The 15,361-nt window shown below is 40.1% G+C and overlaps 1 protein-coding gene across 2 annotated transcripts in view; it reads right to left on the bottom strand.

Moving 5' to 3' along the window:
* The window catches only part of LOC118332573 (A-kinase anchor protein 2), a gene marked incomplete at its 5' end in the record, with an annotated part of 63,655 nt that overhangs the window by 33,258 nt on the left and 15,036 nt on the right, over positions 1-15,361 (bottom strand). For both annotated transcript variants that reach the window (XM_035667930.1, XM_035667931.1), the window contains 3 exon segments: positions 479-500; positions 1,233-1,347; positions 14,432-14,553. In XM_035667930.1, coding sequence (XP_035523823.1) covers positions 479-500; positions 1,233-1,347; positions 14,432-14,553 — 259 coding nt within the window.

Genomic DNA, 15,361 nt, shown 5'->3' with positions numbered 1-15,361 from the left:
TATGCAGCAGAAGTGTGTGTGTGTGTGTGTGTGTGTGTGTGTGTGTGTGTGTGTGTGTGTGATGGCAGGAACAAAGCTTTAGGGGCTTACAGGGCTTGATGGTGAATAGGGGGGGACAAAGCCAACGACTGCAGGCTGCAGAGTCATGGCCTTGTGTGTGTGAGAGCTTCAATAGTCTCGCTGAGCCGAGTTCTGAGGGTGTATGTGCGTGTGTGTTTCAGTGCACGCGTGTGTTTGTGTGCAGGTATATATGTGTCTATGCGTGCGTCCGCCGGGGTTCAAGAGCGTGCTCTGGCCTGCATCTCTCCTGCCTCAGCGAGACTATTATCCAGACACACACACACCCCCACACCCACAGACACAGAAATAGAAAGAGAGGGACCCCTCTGCTAGGAAACAACAATAACTCAGGGGAGGACACCACCCCAATTAGGTGTGTTTGTGCGTTTTTAATGTGTGTGTGTGTCATCAGTCATACCTCCATCCTGGGTCATCAGACTCTGAAAGAGAGACCAAAGATAATGCATATGAGTCAAAGCAGACTGATATATATATATAAATATATTCAGTTTTTGAAAAATAACTATGATTGAAGGGTGTATGTAATCAAAACTTTTTAATAAACAGAATAGATTAAATTTTAGATAATAAGCTTAGTTCAGTGGTTTCGAAAATTAGATATAGTATCCTGTCACTACTTTAACAATAACCAATAAATGTTTGAAAAGCAAATTTCAGTGAAACTTCTTCAATGGTGCCCCTTTCAACATTCAGCATGTGCAGCAAAATCACTGCCAAGGGCATTTTTATTCATTATTTAACAGTGCAATTAAATAATTTTATTTTTTTCTTTTGTAGACACAAAGCTGCCCAATTCATTCACTTATATCGAGCACACTTATGTTTTCAATTAGCAGCAAGGGGTCTATACAAGACTGTTTTTTATTTGCTCTCGGAAAAAAAACAACTAACTTGCACGAAAAAAGTTTAAAAAAGTAATTAAAGTAATTATAACGTAATTAAACAAGAAACTAGAAACAGATTGTCATGAACTGAAAAACTCCTGTAAGGGACGGTCCAGTTACTACATGACAGTTATGTCAGTACCAACTAGTTAGAGAAGAATTAAGAATTAATTAGCATACTTGTTTCAAAGCCAACAGTTTGTAGCTCACCAAGCACCTCAATAGCTCATACAAGGTTACATACGAGGGCAGTTCCCGTTCTTATACCTTCTGCAGGTCTTCTATGGAGCGCTCCGTCTCTTTCAGGCGTTCTCGTAGAACCTGCTCTTTGGCTGATATCTGGGACTCCTCACTTTCTAGTGCCCCGATTTCAGACTCCAGCCTGAAAACACAGCAAATACAAGAAAAGTTGAAGAATCAAGGAGTTTGTTTCCATGTATGGAAAAAAAGTGCACTGGAAAACACAAGGAAAGCTTGAAGCTAGGAAAAAAAAGATTGTATGAGAAGGCATGTTTGAACTAGATTGGATTTAACCACAGTGCATTTACACTAGAGACATCTATGGTTAGTAAGGAAGGAAACATGCTAATGTATTTAATTGGATGTGCAACAATGTATGTTTCTTCTTTAGGATGTGCCTCGCAGAGAGAACACTGCACTGTACAGTACAACATCTGGTTAAAATGTGCCTCAGACCACCTGGTTTTGGCCACCAGATTATGCTTGTTCTCAGTGCCTCTTGGGTGCATTTACACCAGCCTTTTGAAGTGCATAATTCTGATCTGGATATAATCCAGATGCTCCCAACACACGAAATGACCAGACAGAGATGGGAGGTCGGTATAAAATGTACAGCCATCTGGCCAAGAGCTTTGCCCAATGGACAAATCTCTACATCCCCAGCAGAAGGTTAGAGTCTAGTAGTCAATTGGGCACCATGGTTCATTAAAAATAAGTTGCATTTTAACATTGCTGAAGGAAAAACAGTGAAATGTAGCATATTTATGGCAATGACACTCACTAATGTTAGCCATAGGAATGTCTACACAATCAGTTCTGCCATTTTTTCTGGTGAGGACAGTTTCCAGATCAGTACCATGTATATACACACTAACGTACACTCACATGGACATTTAAGAGATGGATGTAGTAACAATAGTAGGAAGCAGCCAGGGAGGAGGACCAGGGTTGCTTCCTCACTGGCCGCCAGCACTCACAGCACTTCAGAATGCACTCTTCTGGGACGCAAGGAATTTGTGTATAAGCGTGTGCGTGTAAAGGAGATATTAAGGTTCATAACAATGCCATGAGCAGTCGGTCTTCCCACAGTATTCTAGAATCAATAGGGCTCGCTCATCATATCAACACTAGTACACGCTGTCCTGACTGTACTGCTCACCATGTGAGAGACATTTTATCTGAAGCAGTTTAGAAAATGCTGGTTTTAAGTGTGAATAAGTTCAACTGTGTTGAGTTTTTAACAGGGAGGACACTTGTAATAAATAATAACAAATGTTGGCGCTAACAAAATCAAGGATTGTGTCATTAATGTTCACCAGAAAACCTGGAACTTCAGCTCTGATCACTGAGGTTTAATGAAACAGATCCCTAAAGTCTTCACTCATCCTTTCACCATCTGCCTGTTTCTACTCAAGTTGATCTTCAGCTACCTGAAGACTGTACTGTGGCACTAGAAATACTTTCAAAGCTCTGTGAACCAAGTACCCTTCTTCACTGATATATATATACCCTCAGAAGCTTTAGCCAAATTGTATATTACACACAGTATATATTACTATTATTAAATCAGGTAAAGTCGTAAGATCTACATATCTTTTGCAGAAGCATTGGTGTGTGTGTGTTTGGAGTCACAGTAGAGTTGTTCTGCAGGAGGAAGTAAAGCTTTTCTTGGCTGCATCTGTCACACAAATCTGTTGTTTGTCTCTGCTGAATGTAATCACACACTACTCTAAATGGCATCTGGACACTGAACAAAACAGAAGACCACTTTCTTATCACAGAATTGGCCTTTTGTAACTGTGCCCTTAAGCCATTGTCTGGATCAAAATAATCGGCGCAGTTCGAGGTCGTTCAGTGTTGCTTGTAAAGAGACAATTTAGAGGTCTATGTATTTGAAAACAACAGTGTATTGTCTCTTTCTACGGCAGGAATGTAACAAATATAGCAACACACAAGAAGGCTATTTTAACACCAAATTCTGAAGAGAGCCAGCATCTTATCAGAGTGCATTGTCCATTATAATGCAGCATATCAGGCTCATGTTGGACTGGAACTTGATAGGAACTTGGCTGCATTTATTTTGTGTATACAAACAGCATATTGTAAGTTTGTTGACATTGAACAGGTAAAGGTAACTTATTACAACCTCGGTGCTTGTGCTGCAACTTTCAACACTCTTTCCTGTTCTTCTGTAGTTTCTAAGCATTTTTTTCAAACTTTACATTTGATTTTGATTTATGGTCTTGGAGTCTTAACAGCAGTGAGACAGTGGTTATTTATAAATATAGTAATGTACATCCTATATTTACCTTTAGCCTTGTTGGTATGAGAAACAATCACCCAACCTTGGACTGAGCTGCAAGGACTGCACCACAATGTGCAATCAGTTGATGTGAGCAGACTACTTGAAATGTATTTGTAGACTATTCTGGACAAGAATTGTAACAAAGTAATGTGTGCAAAATGACCTGAAGTGAAGTCCTGACAATCTTACACACTCAGTCCGTCTTACACTTAGAACAGAATGGGCCGACAACCTGCCCTACACCACATATATCAGTACAGTGATGTAAAAGAAATGTACAGACATGAGATCAATTTAAAAGAAAAATGGAAAAGACGAGAGAGGAAAGGTTTGGATGAGAGGAATGGTGCCAGAAGAAGGATAGGCAGGTTTAAGGGCCGATCAATCATTGGTAATGATTTAATTTAACAATATTATTCTACTATCTTATTCTTCTGAAAGTAGTATTTTCAGTATACTTCTACATAGTTCAGTCATTTTGAAGGAAAACCAATTCATTCTAATGGAACTGCATTGATTAGTTTTGCTCAAAAGTGTTGTGCTACATCGCTATACCTAGACCTTACTTTACTTATTGTGATAATTGAGTAACAGCTATTTAATCTTTCGTTCAACAAAGAACAAAAAAAAATCTACTGACTTGTATGTTGTATCATGACAGCAGCAGAAACAGGAAAGGAACTGGAGACATGTTTAAATCAATATGCACAATTATTATTAACAATAACAGGCACTAAAAGTTGTCTATCAATCAAACTGAGTCTCAGCAGGCAGTCATTTATAGTCAGTTTGACCAATAGCAAGCTGTTCTGACAAGTGCTGACCTTTGATGGAAGGGAGAGAGGCCAAAACTGAGGGAGCTACTGTGATTAACTAGCTGTGTTGTATAATCCACTTTTATTTGACCTCCTTTGTTGTAGCATAAACTGCTTGCAGACAGTTACGAGACAGCAGTTAATATGACTTTTTAATATACGTATTGTCCTTTTAGCAACCAAGATAGCTTGCAAACTGTCACTTGTGTGCTACAATATACGAATGAATGGAGCCATTAACATCCACAGATGCTGTTTTTGGACCGCTAACAAACAAACTTGTTTGTCAGTCACTGTGCCCATCAGGCTGGAGATTGGGTCTTGTTTGACTCTCCCCTATGTCTTTTAGCTCTGTAGCAGATGTCTGTACGCCGTTGCCTCTCATGTGGCTACTCTTCCCTGCTCCTCCCTATGTCATTTCCTTTTTTTCCCTTTATGGCGGGAAATGGCTTTTACTTCTGCTTCCTGTAACTTGCATGAGGTCTTGCCAAAGTGGGCAAGAAACACATTTTGTGACCGGAGGGGGACGCAGGTTTCTCATGTTGACTACCTCACTACTGCTTCAGGCACTGTAAGGGGCGTCATACGAAGCAAATGTTAGAAATATTGGCGCATTTCATCATGTTGACATCTATTTTGCATAAATCCTTTAAATTGCCATCCCAGAATAAATTGTTGTAGTAGTAATAAATAAATTTTTAATTTAAATCCAAATCCTTCTCTCTGAGTACGACCTGTCCCGTCTAATGAAAAACTACTCTAATATCAGTTTTATACTCCTCTAGGGACTTTAATGTGTCTGTGGCACCTAATGAATTTACCCACTGTAAAAAAATATTGAGTTAGTAAGACAGTTGGTAGGGAGGGTAGGTAAGAAGTGGCTAGGGAGATGATGTGGAAGAAGATAGGAACGAGGTGGAAGACAAATGGTTACATATAAAATAATATAAACATCATAATGCAGTCTACAAAGACCAAAGCAGACTACATTATTTAGAAGTTGGATTAACACATGAAGCTTCTCAAAGGCAACATTTCCTACAAGATTAGATCACTGTGTCTTTGAATGCGTCAGCCCCCTGTATGGTCATTAACTTATGTTCAGAGCAAAAGAAACACACTGGTCATGTGTCTGGCACCCTCTAGTGATCAAACCTCAAACATGACCAAAACTGCAGGCACAGAAATAGAAGACCTAACATAATGGAACTGCTTTGTTTCATGACCCCTCCTATGGTAGAATCACTGCATTTGCCACTTTCCTCTCTAATATCAATCCTGCCCAGTGTTGTGTTATGAGGTAAAGAATGACATGTGACATGGTGCCATTGTTCAGTTTTGGGGTTTGTTACACCGGGTATTACTCTTTTGAGGGGATAAAAACCTACTGTGAATAACGTTTATAAATCTTCCAGAAGGTCCTACCTTTCAGCAGATGTTACTTTAGTGCCTCTACCTGCTTTACTCATCATATGGTCTTTTTATAGCATGCAGTAAACACATTGTTACATAATTAATTACTATACAGTAAACAGCCATATAAAAATTTCCAGAAGTGTAGACTTGCAAAACCAGACATCTAAGACCAAATCAACCTGAAATTTCTCAGCTGCAAAGAGGTTTATGTGTTTCGTGTGTTTTGTATGTGACCTCACACTGTCCCTCCTCCCTTCCTCTACTTCTTCCTCGTCCTCTTTTTATACTTCTGTGTCTGCCGGTGTTACTATCTCTGTGGCAATCTTGAAAGAGACCAGTGATGTCACTGTCCCGCCCTGTCAACCAACCGCAGGCCAGTTGCCATGGATACGCCCGGGTGGGCAGCAACTGCTTTCCACATCATACAGGAGGAGGAAGAGCAGACATCTGGTTTTATGTGTGTGTGTGTGTGCATGTGACACCCAGGCTGTTGGAGATACAAAGACAGACAAAAGCAATGACACACAGAGGAAGTCTAACCACATTGTGTATTTATACATGACGCTGCATGTGTGCTGTGTGGGATTTTAGCAAAGTTGCTTGTAGTTTTTCTTGTACACCTCCAAGATTATAAACTGCTCTGAGGATGGAAGAATCTGATTGGCTGAGGTAAGCCTCAGTGGGTGGAGCCAAAGAGACAGTTTTTCCAAGCAGTCCATGGAGGTAGTCGGAGTAGTTTAAAAAAAAAAAAATAATAATTATATAGGGAAGTTCAATATTGACTCAACTTGTCCAATTAAAAAAAAATATTGTAGTTCCTAAGTTATTTAGCATTTATAAGTAGTAAATTAAACTTGAATCAATGATTAATAGCTCACTATAATGCATTCATATGTGGAGGCTTGTGTATAAACAGAAAATGAATGACAAAATAGCAATACACAGTTGCATCAATGTACTAAACCTTCATAGGAGAAGTTAGAATTCCATATATCTGCTTACAACTACCTTATAATGTGCTGTGAACTATATCCTCAATGTGAGTCAAAGAATAGTGAAAAAAATGAGCCAAAGAAGCTTTAGTGTGGTGACAGCTGCATCCTCTGGTGTGATTCATTTTTGACCTAGCACTTGCCTTTTACAGCTGAGATTACATTAACGGTTTCAAATAAAAACAGTGATAATCTCTGAAGATGATCTAATCTAACACCACAGCAATGAACATCAGTGGCCTCCACACTCAAGTAGCAAGCAAGACAGCTTAATATTTGCTTCCACCAAAGTCCATACTAAAAATCCCGTTTTCCATTGCAATTGCTTGCTCACACTGAACAAAGTATTTCAAAACACAACCTACAGTGTATTAAGTCACTGATCAAAGCTGCATCTGCACTCTGTCCCTAGCTGTCACATACACACAGGCACACTGACGCAGGTAGAGATTTTATGGTGTCATACAGGAGTCTGCTTCTTCCTGTTTCTGTCCTGAGTGTTGATCTACCTCCCAGATCACAAACAGGATGCGAAGAGTAACACTTGGCATAAAAAACAGATGTATAAGGAGCTCATACAGGTGTTCCTTTCTGCTTTTTTTCATGAGTGATTAACTGTCTTTTGCTAAAATCTACGCACAAAACTAAAGATACATTTAATATCTCTTTCTATCTCTGTCTCAAGTCTTCATCTGTACCATTGTTCGCAGTTTAAAGGGTACAAAAAGGCAAATTACACGTTGTGCTGTAGGGAACATGACAGGCCAAGCAGAATAGATACTTATCTACACACTCAAAATACTCCATGAGAAATAGTAGTAGAAGTTACAGTTTAAAAAAACTAACTGCAGTTCTTTAAATCAATCTCCAGCATATATGTATATGACAACTGTATGGTAGGTGAAATTTTATATAAATATCTAAACTATATCAAGGCTTAAAGTTATGCATAACTAGTGTAACCAGTCTTCATTCAGCCCGCCTCAGCTACACCCACAGTCCACGTCTTTGTCTGAGTCAGGACTGCCAAGATGGTGATGGCCAGAGCCGACCACACTGAGCTTTCACACAGCTCTTCAGAAACCTTTTGGGTGATGTCATGGAGACTACCTCCATTTTTAATGATATAGTCTGTGATAATATATCATAATATCCTACCGTGTTGTCTTTTAGCTACATTGAAGGGACTCGTGAAGGTGTTAATAACACGTTCAGTGGGTTTGAATAATAACATCCCTATGTCTGATTGATAGAAGAGCTGTCTTTGAGTCCCGGCTCTGTCCTTGAGCAGCTCCGCTGTAATATACTAAACGGCCTTAAATCATAACATTGAAAGCACTGTGGGCCGGCTCTGAGGCTGTGAGACTCTGATGAAAGGACTCTTTCAAACATTTAATCTCCAGGTCTTTTAAAAGATGAATCATTTTCAGTAGTTTAGTCTATGAAAAGTATTGAAAATGTCTTGCATTAGAATATGAATATGAAACACAGAAAAGCTGGAACCAGAAGCAATTCACTGATTATCAAAATCATAGCAGATTCATTTCTGACCTACTGTTTCAACTCTCATTAAATATACACACAAATGCATCTTAAACTTATGATGTCCCAATCACGCTAAGTTTCTCATTAACATAAACAAAGCTCATTAACATTAATACAAAATTAATTTAGCTTCAAGCTAAATGCAATACAGGCTCCATTAGTAAAATCATCTGTTTGCCAGAAAAAAGTTGTCCACTCAGGGAATTAACTATGTATTTTATTCATTTAGGTGACATTCTTAAGTTAAACTGTAACATGTAAAAGGAGGGTGTGCAAGGATAAAAGCCGACAGACACTCGAGTGTCCCAAAGGAATGACAAGACATTTGTGTTTCTTGTTTCAGCGAATGGCCGTGACGAAGTACCTTTTCATTCCTCTGTATACACAACTGATTTAGCTTGAAAAGATTTGTTTTGACATCAAGATGGATATCAAATGCGAAATGTTTTTGGTTTTTGGAGAGGTGAAACATGAACAGAGTGCGTTACTACTCCAAGTTTATCGTAAAGTGGGACTTAAGTCTAAAAAGAAACAGGAGGCTGTGTTGGATCTGATTTTATCTACAGTGAAATCATTGTTATGTCGTGCTCTTAAATCCAGTCTATCCTAACATAGTGTCTTGGTCTGAACTGTGTCACATTCTTTGAGTAATTTTGGACTTATTATTGTGGTGTCTGCACTTTGTTTTCACTGCAGATGCATTCCGGTCAAGATAAAATTGTTTCTGAAATGTCTATAATATAATAATATTATAATAATAATAAAAATATAAGCTCAGAAAAGGGGCTACAAACTACACTGCCAGACAACTGAACTGCAGAGAAATGATCTGAACTGCATCACACTTTTCTGGTCAGTTTAAAACTATGTGCTCTCATGCGGCCACTGAGGCAAAAGACAAATATTCTTAGAATGTTATGTAACACGATACAGGGCACTTCAATGGGCTTGTTGCAATAAGTATAGTTAGCTGTAGATAGATAACTAGACTCCCTGTTGGACCTCATGTTCGCTACAGACTCTTCAGCACAGTTTAGAACAGAGGGTTTCTGGTCGGGTAATTGATTGATAGTTAGATACGATTAGATAAAATGTTATTGATATCCTGGAGAGAAATAAGGTCTCTGCAGCTGCAGAATTCAGACGGGAAGTTACGAATAATAGTCTTGGCACAGAGAGCCTACACAAACAGGACAAAAGAAAAGAAAACATTGTGTGAATGGGTAAACTTTATTCCTTAAAATGTATTTGTAACATCAAATACATTTTAAGGAATAGTTCGGCATCTTGGGGGCTTTTCTTTCCTAATGAGAGTTACATGAGAAAATAGATACATCCAGCAGCTGGTTAGCTCAGCTTAGCATGAAAACTGTGTACAAGGGGGAAACAGCTCGGCTCTGTAAGTCTCATCTACACCTTGAGGTTGCCAGGTAAGCAGCAGAGACTCCAGGAAGCTACTGTGTCCCAGCCAAGACATTGCGATGTGACGTTTTTACGTGTCAGTTTTTGTACAGATTAAACAAACTACATATATTGTGTATAAGTAGTGAGCTTGGGAGGTGCTGGAAGGTGGATTGTTGTTACTTTTGGTTTGCCCGTTTCCGGTCTTTGTGCTATAATAACCACATGCTGGCTGTAGCTTCATACTTAACACACATAATAGTGGACTGTAAGAGTGGAAAGTAATCCCTACTAACTTAGTTACATAGATTGGGTTAACTTAATATAAAATGCATACACTGTAAGTATATGTTAAGAGAAGGTAAATACATAAAGAGGTTAGGCATACAGTATTGCAGATGCACGGGGTCATCTTGCTGCAGTGGCCTACTTCTCCTCAATGCGGCATAATATAACTGAACTTAAATACAAACTTGCTCGTCCTAAATGATACTACACTCTCTGATTTCTAAAAAAGACAGGCAAGAAAATCTCGAACAAGTTGAGAAACTTGTCTTGTAGCTGTGGCAGGAAACGCAGTATAAAAACCACGCTGCTCCCCTGCAATGATGGCTACATCTGCATGGGGCTGTCTGTGCAACATGAAACAAGCAATAATCCAAAAGTAGCACGGTGTGGGTACGCGTCGGGGCCAGTGCCACATTGTGAAAGGGCCTATTGCTGCTGTATCCCTCTCTCTGTTTACTTAGCCTGTCCGTGTAATGATAGGGATATCTGTACAACTACCACTGCAGCCGCCACACTCTCTCATTCTGTCTCCCTCTGTCTGTTTGTTCTCCAGGCTCTGCAAAGTAAGCGTCTTCTCGTGCACACAATGGCTGCTATTTCGTTGGGTTACAACAGGGGAAACTACCGCACAAACTGCCTCTATGTTACCTCTCTCCTTTTTCTTTCTCTCTGTCTGTCTGTGCCCGATGACCTTAGGTGTGTGTATGAAGTAGCCCGTACAAAGATCGCACTGTTCGCTCATTTTTCCCCGTCACTTTATGTGATTTCCAGTTTAAGGTCAGCAGCAGGCAGCCCTTACGACACCACACAAAGACACTGCTGTCGTCCTTACGTCTTTGTGTTTTGTTTTCTACAATGTGTTTTCCATTAAGTCTGCATAAGTATGGATAATCTGAAGGGACGCTTGTTCTTTCTTGCTTCTTTTCTGTTTTTTCTTCACGCATTTAAAGCTCAGTAGCAATGGAGTTGTTCTTCGCAGACCGATATAGCTGTTCCTCCTCTTTCTTTCACTCTGGTTTATGGGTTCTCCAGTGCATGAAACGATACGAGCGTCTATAAAAGTGCTGCTGCTTTTGTCTTTGTTGCTTTCTGTCATTAAAATGTCCACCAGTGCATGTGTTATTAGTCTAGCAGCCATTTAAGTGGGGCGGACAAGATGTCTGGGCTTCTGTGCTTTTGGTTACAAGACGGTGGAGTCCATTTCAGAAATGTTTATAGGTGGAAGAAGGTGAGGTTTTCATAGGAATCAGGCTTATTCATGATTATAGCTTTAGTCTCCCTCCCTCTCTCTCTCTCTGTCTCTCTCTCACACACACACACTGTGTCCATATTTGTCCCGACTATTCACCTCTGTCCCTATCAGTGGTGGAAATACTCAGGTTGCCTGGGTTATGGGATATTCTGGGATGGTGTCCCACTGAGTGCAAATATAGATGCCACACCCTCTGCCTGAAATGAACACAGATACACACACACACACACGCACACATACAGAGGCGTGGGCTGTCTATTAGTGTCCTGTCCTGTCCAAAACATCTAAATAGAAATATCCCCCATTATCACAGCATGACATCACACCTAAATGAGATGAAAAGATTTTTCTTAATTTACACTTAAGGTTGACGTTTTGTGGTAATTTAGTAAAATAGTGTTGTTATGGGGTTTCAAGTTTAAGATCTGCGTGACTGAAGGCACTCCTTAGACTCCCACGCTCTGTGAACTTATTTTACCCACTGGAGAAAATTGTTTTCTGAAAGCCTCGAGAATTGAATCCCAGACAGCTGAGCTCCTCTTAAAGCAATTTCCAGCACACATCTGAGACCCTGGTTCACAATGGTAATTGCTTGAGAACTGCTTCCGCAGCATAGCTTGCATATAAACATGCATGAAAAGAGCCGGGTTATTTCATTCAATGCTAACTTTGGTTGTGTGGAGAGGGTAGAGTTCTGGATGGTAATATATGGTACTGGTATATTGACTGACATATGCAAAATTAAAGGAACGTTTACAATTACTTAGATTGTGCCTAAAATAAAACAAGGGACACATCACAAAGCATCCAACTACTTTTAGATTTAGTCAGAAACTTCCTGGCAGCCGGGAAAAGAAAGGCATTCAGGATTTTTCTGACTCATCTTGGGTGATTTGGGAACTAGCTGTGGTTGTGCAAACTGAGCATTTAACTTACAGCACTGAGTTTTGAAAATACAGAATGTATTCATCCTTGAGATACTGCTTTGGTTTTCTTCTTCCTGTTTGTTGGCATACTGTGGAACTAAATAAAGCCGGATTTGGCTGCACTCTGAACGCTGGGGGAAAAAAAAAAGTGAAACCAGACCAAAAACACATGCCAGTGTAGCACAGTAAAGCGTTATCTTTGTGGTTTTAATTGCTTTTGTAAGCAACTGCAATATCTCCTCTTTGAAACAGAGTATCAGACAACAAGTCTATTCAACAGCAGCTGAATGAAGTGATTCACACAAAGCGGTTCCACAATCACAACTGTACTTTTGGCTACAATGCTCTCTCTTTGACCATTCACTGCTGTTCTGTTTATACCGGAGCTAAATGTTATCCTGGTGTTCGTGGCAACGTACGATGTTGATGTTATTTCAGCGGCTGTGATAAGCTACGGTAGCTGCTGGCTAACAGAGACTCTTTCATGCAGAGATTTGATAGATGAGGAGGTGGAGCCTGACTCACCGATGCCAAATTGACCCGGAGCCTCTCCACAAGCCTCATTTTCTGACCGCGCTCTGATCTCCATCGCTCACACATGAACTATGAAAAAATAAATCATCAAATAACACACTGCATGCTTGCCTGACGAGTTTGAGCTTTTCTACTTCCACTCCACTATCCTTTATCATGTTTTTTTTTTTACTTTTTGTTGATGCAGCAGTTTGCGTCTGTCTAATATTTTCCTCTACTCTTTGCTGCACAGTTTCTGCTGCTTTAGGCGGTGTTCTATTTGTTCTCTTTTGCTATTTGTCTTTCCTTAGACACACTGAGGAAAAAATCCCATTTTGAGGCTTTTCCTTTTTGCCCCTGCACTTTTACTTTCCCCAGATACTTTTCAAGGGCGTTCTTGTCCACGCTATTGTAGATGCATACCATAAGAGGCAAAGTCAGCATCTTTGCAGGGCCTATCAAACGTCTAAGCTCTTTTTCAGCACATAAAGGCATGCAAACAAAGAAACACTGTTGTTGTAGGAATGTGAGATACAGTTCAGTCTCGTCTCGATGGAAAACTATACTTGCCAACTGTGCATTTTTACTTTGGGTCCCAATACACATACAGTGATCACACTGTTAAATCACCACTTCAGGAAAAATCTAATAAATCTTCTCTAGCATACTGCTCGCAGACAGCTCCTAAAATAAAAAAATGTAAAAATCATGATTCCAAAATGCTTGTCCTGTCTCAGAGAGGACAAGGTGCGGCCCTGTCTAATTCTCACACCCTGCGAATGGAAAACGCTCGCAGCCCGGTATACACAGCATCACGATGGCACTTTATTCATAGCACTGATGATCTCATGCCCCAAATTCATTGGGGAGTAAGTGACTATCTAACAGCAATGCTTGATGGGAATCAGGAAGCTCCTCCCAGAGACACAAACGCAGGAAGTGTCCACAGAATCACATCACTCTCTCTTTTTTCGCCCCTTTTTCTACCTTCTCACTCTCTGCCTCTAGCAATTACACCCTGCTTTCACTTGCCTTTCTTCTATCTTTCTGTTTCTGCTTTGTGAGCTTCCCTCCTTCTTCCCTCCAACTCTTCCATCTATTCTTCTCTTCCTCCATACATTGCCAGCTCTTGTGTTATCTGTTTTTGGAGTAGATACGTATATGTGCAGCAGCTCTTGGTGTTTGTTTTCACAACAGCGCACGAGAAAAATGTCGATTTTGCTCTTAGGTTACAGAATCCCACACCTCTGATACTTCTCCAGTTACGGTGTGTGTGAGTGTGAGTGTGTATTTTAACCACTGTATGAATGTGTTGGTGCTGAGCCTCATATAGCCTCACTAAATTAGAGCTCTAAACTGGGACTTTGGTTTGATGCTTCAAATAAAGCTGATGTAATTAAAGAATACTATTGTTCAGAGTTTGATATATAGCTATCTGCATTTTCCTTTTGCAGCTTTGAGTGCCCCAGCTCTTGATTTGTGCTATCATGTGTGATGCATACTGACATACTGTATGTAAGTCTCATTGTTTTGTATTTTTTTTGTATTTCCAATTTGGACCACGTGGACAGGATGTTAATATCTGTGCCAGAAGTGAGGACTAGATTTAAGACTGGGGGGGAAGAAAAGCAAATGCACAGTAAAAAAAAAAATAAGGTGACAACGTTTGTTATTGTTAATCTGTAAACTCCCATCTGTGCAGTGTGTCGAGAATAGCATAAAAATGAAAAAAAAGCCCCACAGCGAGTGTCTCTGTGGTGTCAATTGGTGTACCTATGTATCAGGTCTTCCAGCCTCTTCCCTTGTTCTTCATCCTGTTCCAGCTGTTTCCGCCGTGCCTCCCCTTCCTCCGCTCCCATTCCCTGGAGGAGCCATCGCTCACGCATGGCTTTGGACTGAGGAGGGAACAGAGACACGTTATTTTAGGTGATGTAGTCGACTGTGAATGTCAGGAACCGATCCTGTTTATGAATGTACAACTTTTCCATTTCAACAGGATTAATCAGACATGATCAATTCAAGTTTCTGACTTACATTTTCCCTCACTGGCTAGTCAGCTATAGTCAATGCTCGGGTTAAAGGTGCCTTGTGGAGATTTCATTGAAAAAAGCTTATGTTATGGTATGTATGTTATGTTTACATTCACAGTTTCTCTTTAAAACACACTGTGTACATCCTTAAATACATTTTCTTCCCTGTGTTTGGGTCTGCCACCATAAACTGTGTTGGTGTTGAACAGTTGCAGTTTAATTGCATGAAACTGGCATGTATCACCCCTCCTTCATGCTTGCAGCGGTGCATCAGTGTCTTTGTGTACATGCACAACATACAAAGAAATTGGGGACCCCCTTATCAAAACACAGCAGTAGTAATGGTCATGTAGATCTCCATAACACTCTTCCAACAGCTCTTCCTCTCTATCCTGGTTGTGATATTCTTAGACATTATTAACAGCCAGTGGACTTGCATTATGGAGACTAATTCGAGAAAGATTTGTAAGACGACTGCCAAGCACAGCTACAACAAACAAATAAACACGTAGGCCCACACATGCACGCAGATAACACAGAGAGACTCTAAACTCTGCTGTTACTCACAAGAAAACACCCTTTGCAAATCCCATCAGGCCAACAGAACTACAGTAATTATTCCTCATCATGTATAATAGGTTTTAGGTTTTGTTACACACACACAAACACACAC

The sequence above is a fragment of the Morone saxatilis genome, unplaced genomic scaffold, assembly GCF_004916995.1.
Source record: "Morone saxatilis isolate NCDOM2014 unplaced genomic scaffold, NCSU_SB_2.0 Contig21, whole genome shotgun sequence".
Lineage (NCBI taxonomy): Eukaryota > Metazoa > Chordata > Actinopteri > Moronidae > Morone > Morone saxatilis.
This window is presented reverse-complemented; position numbering and strand designations above follow the sequence as displayed.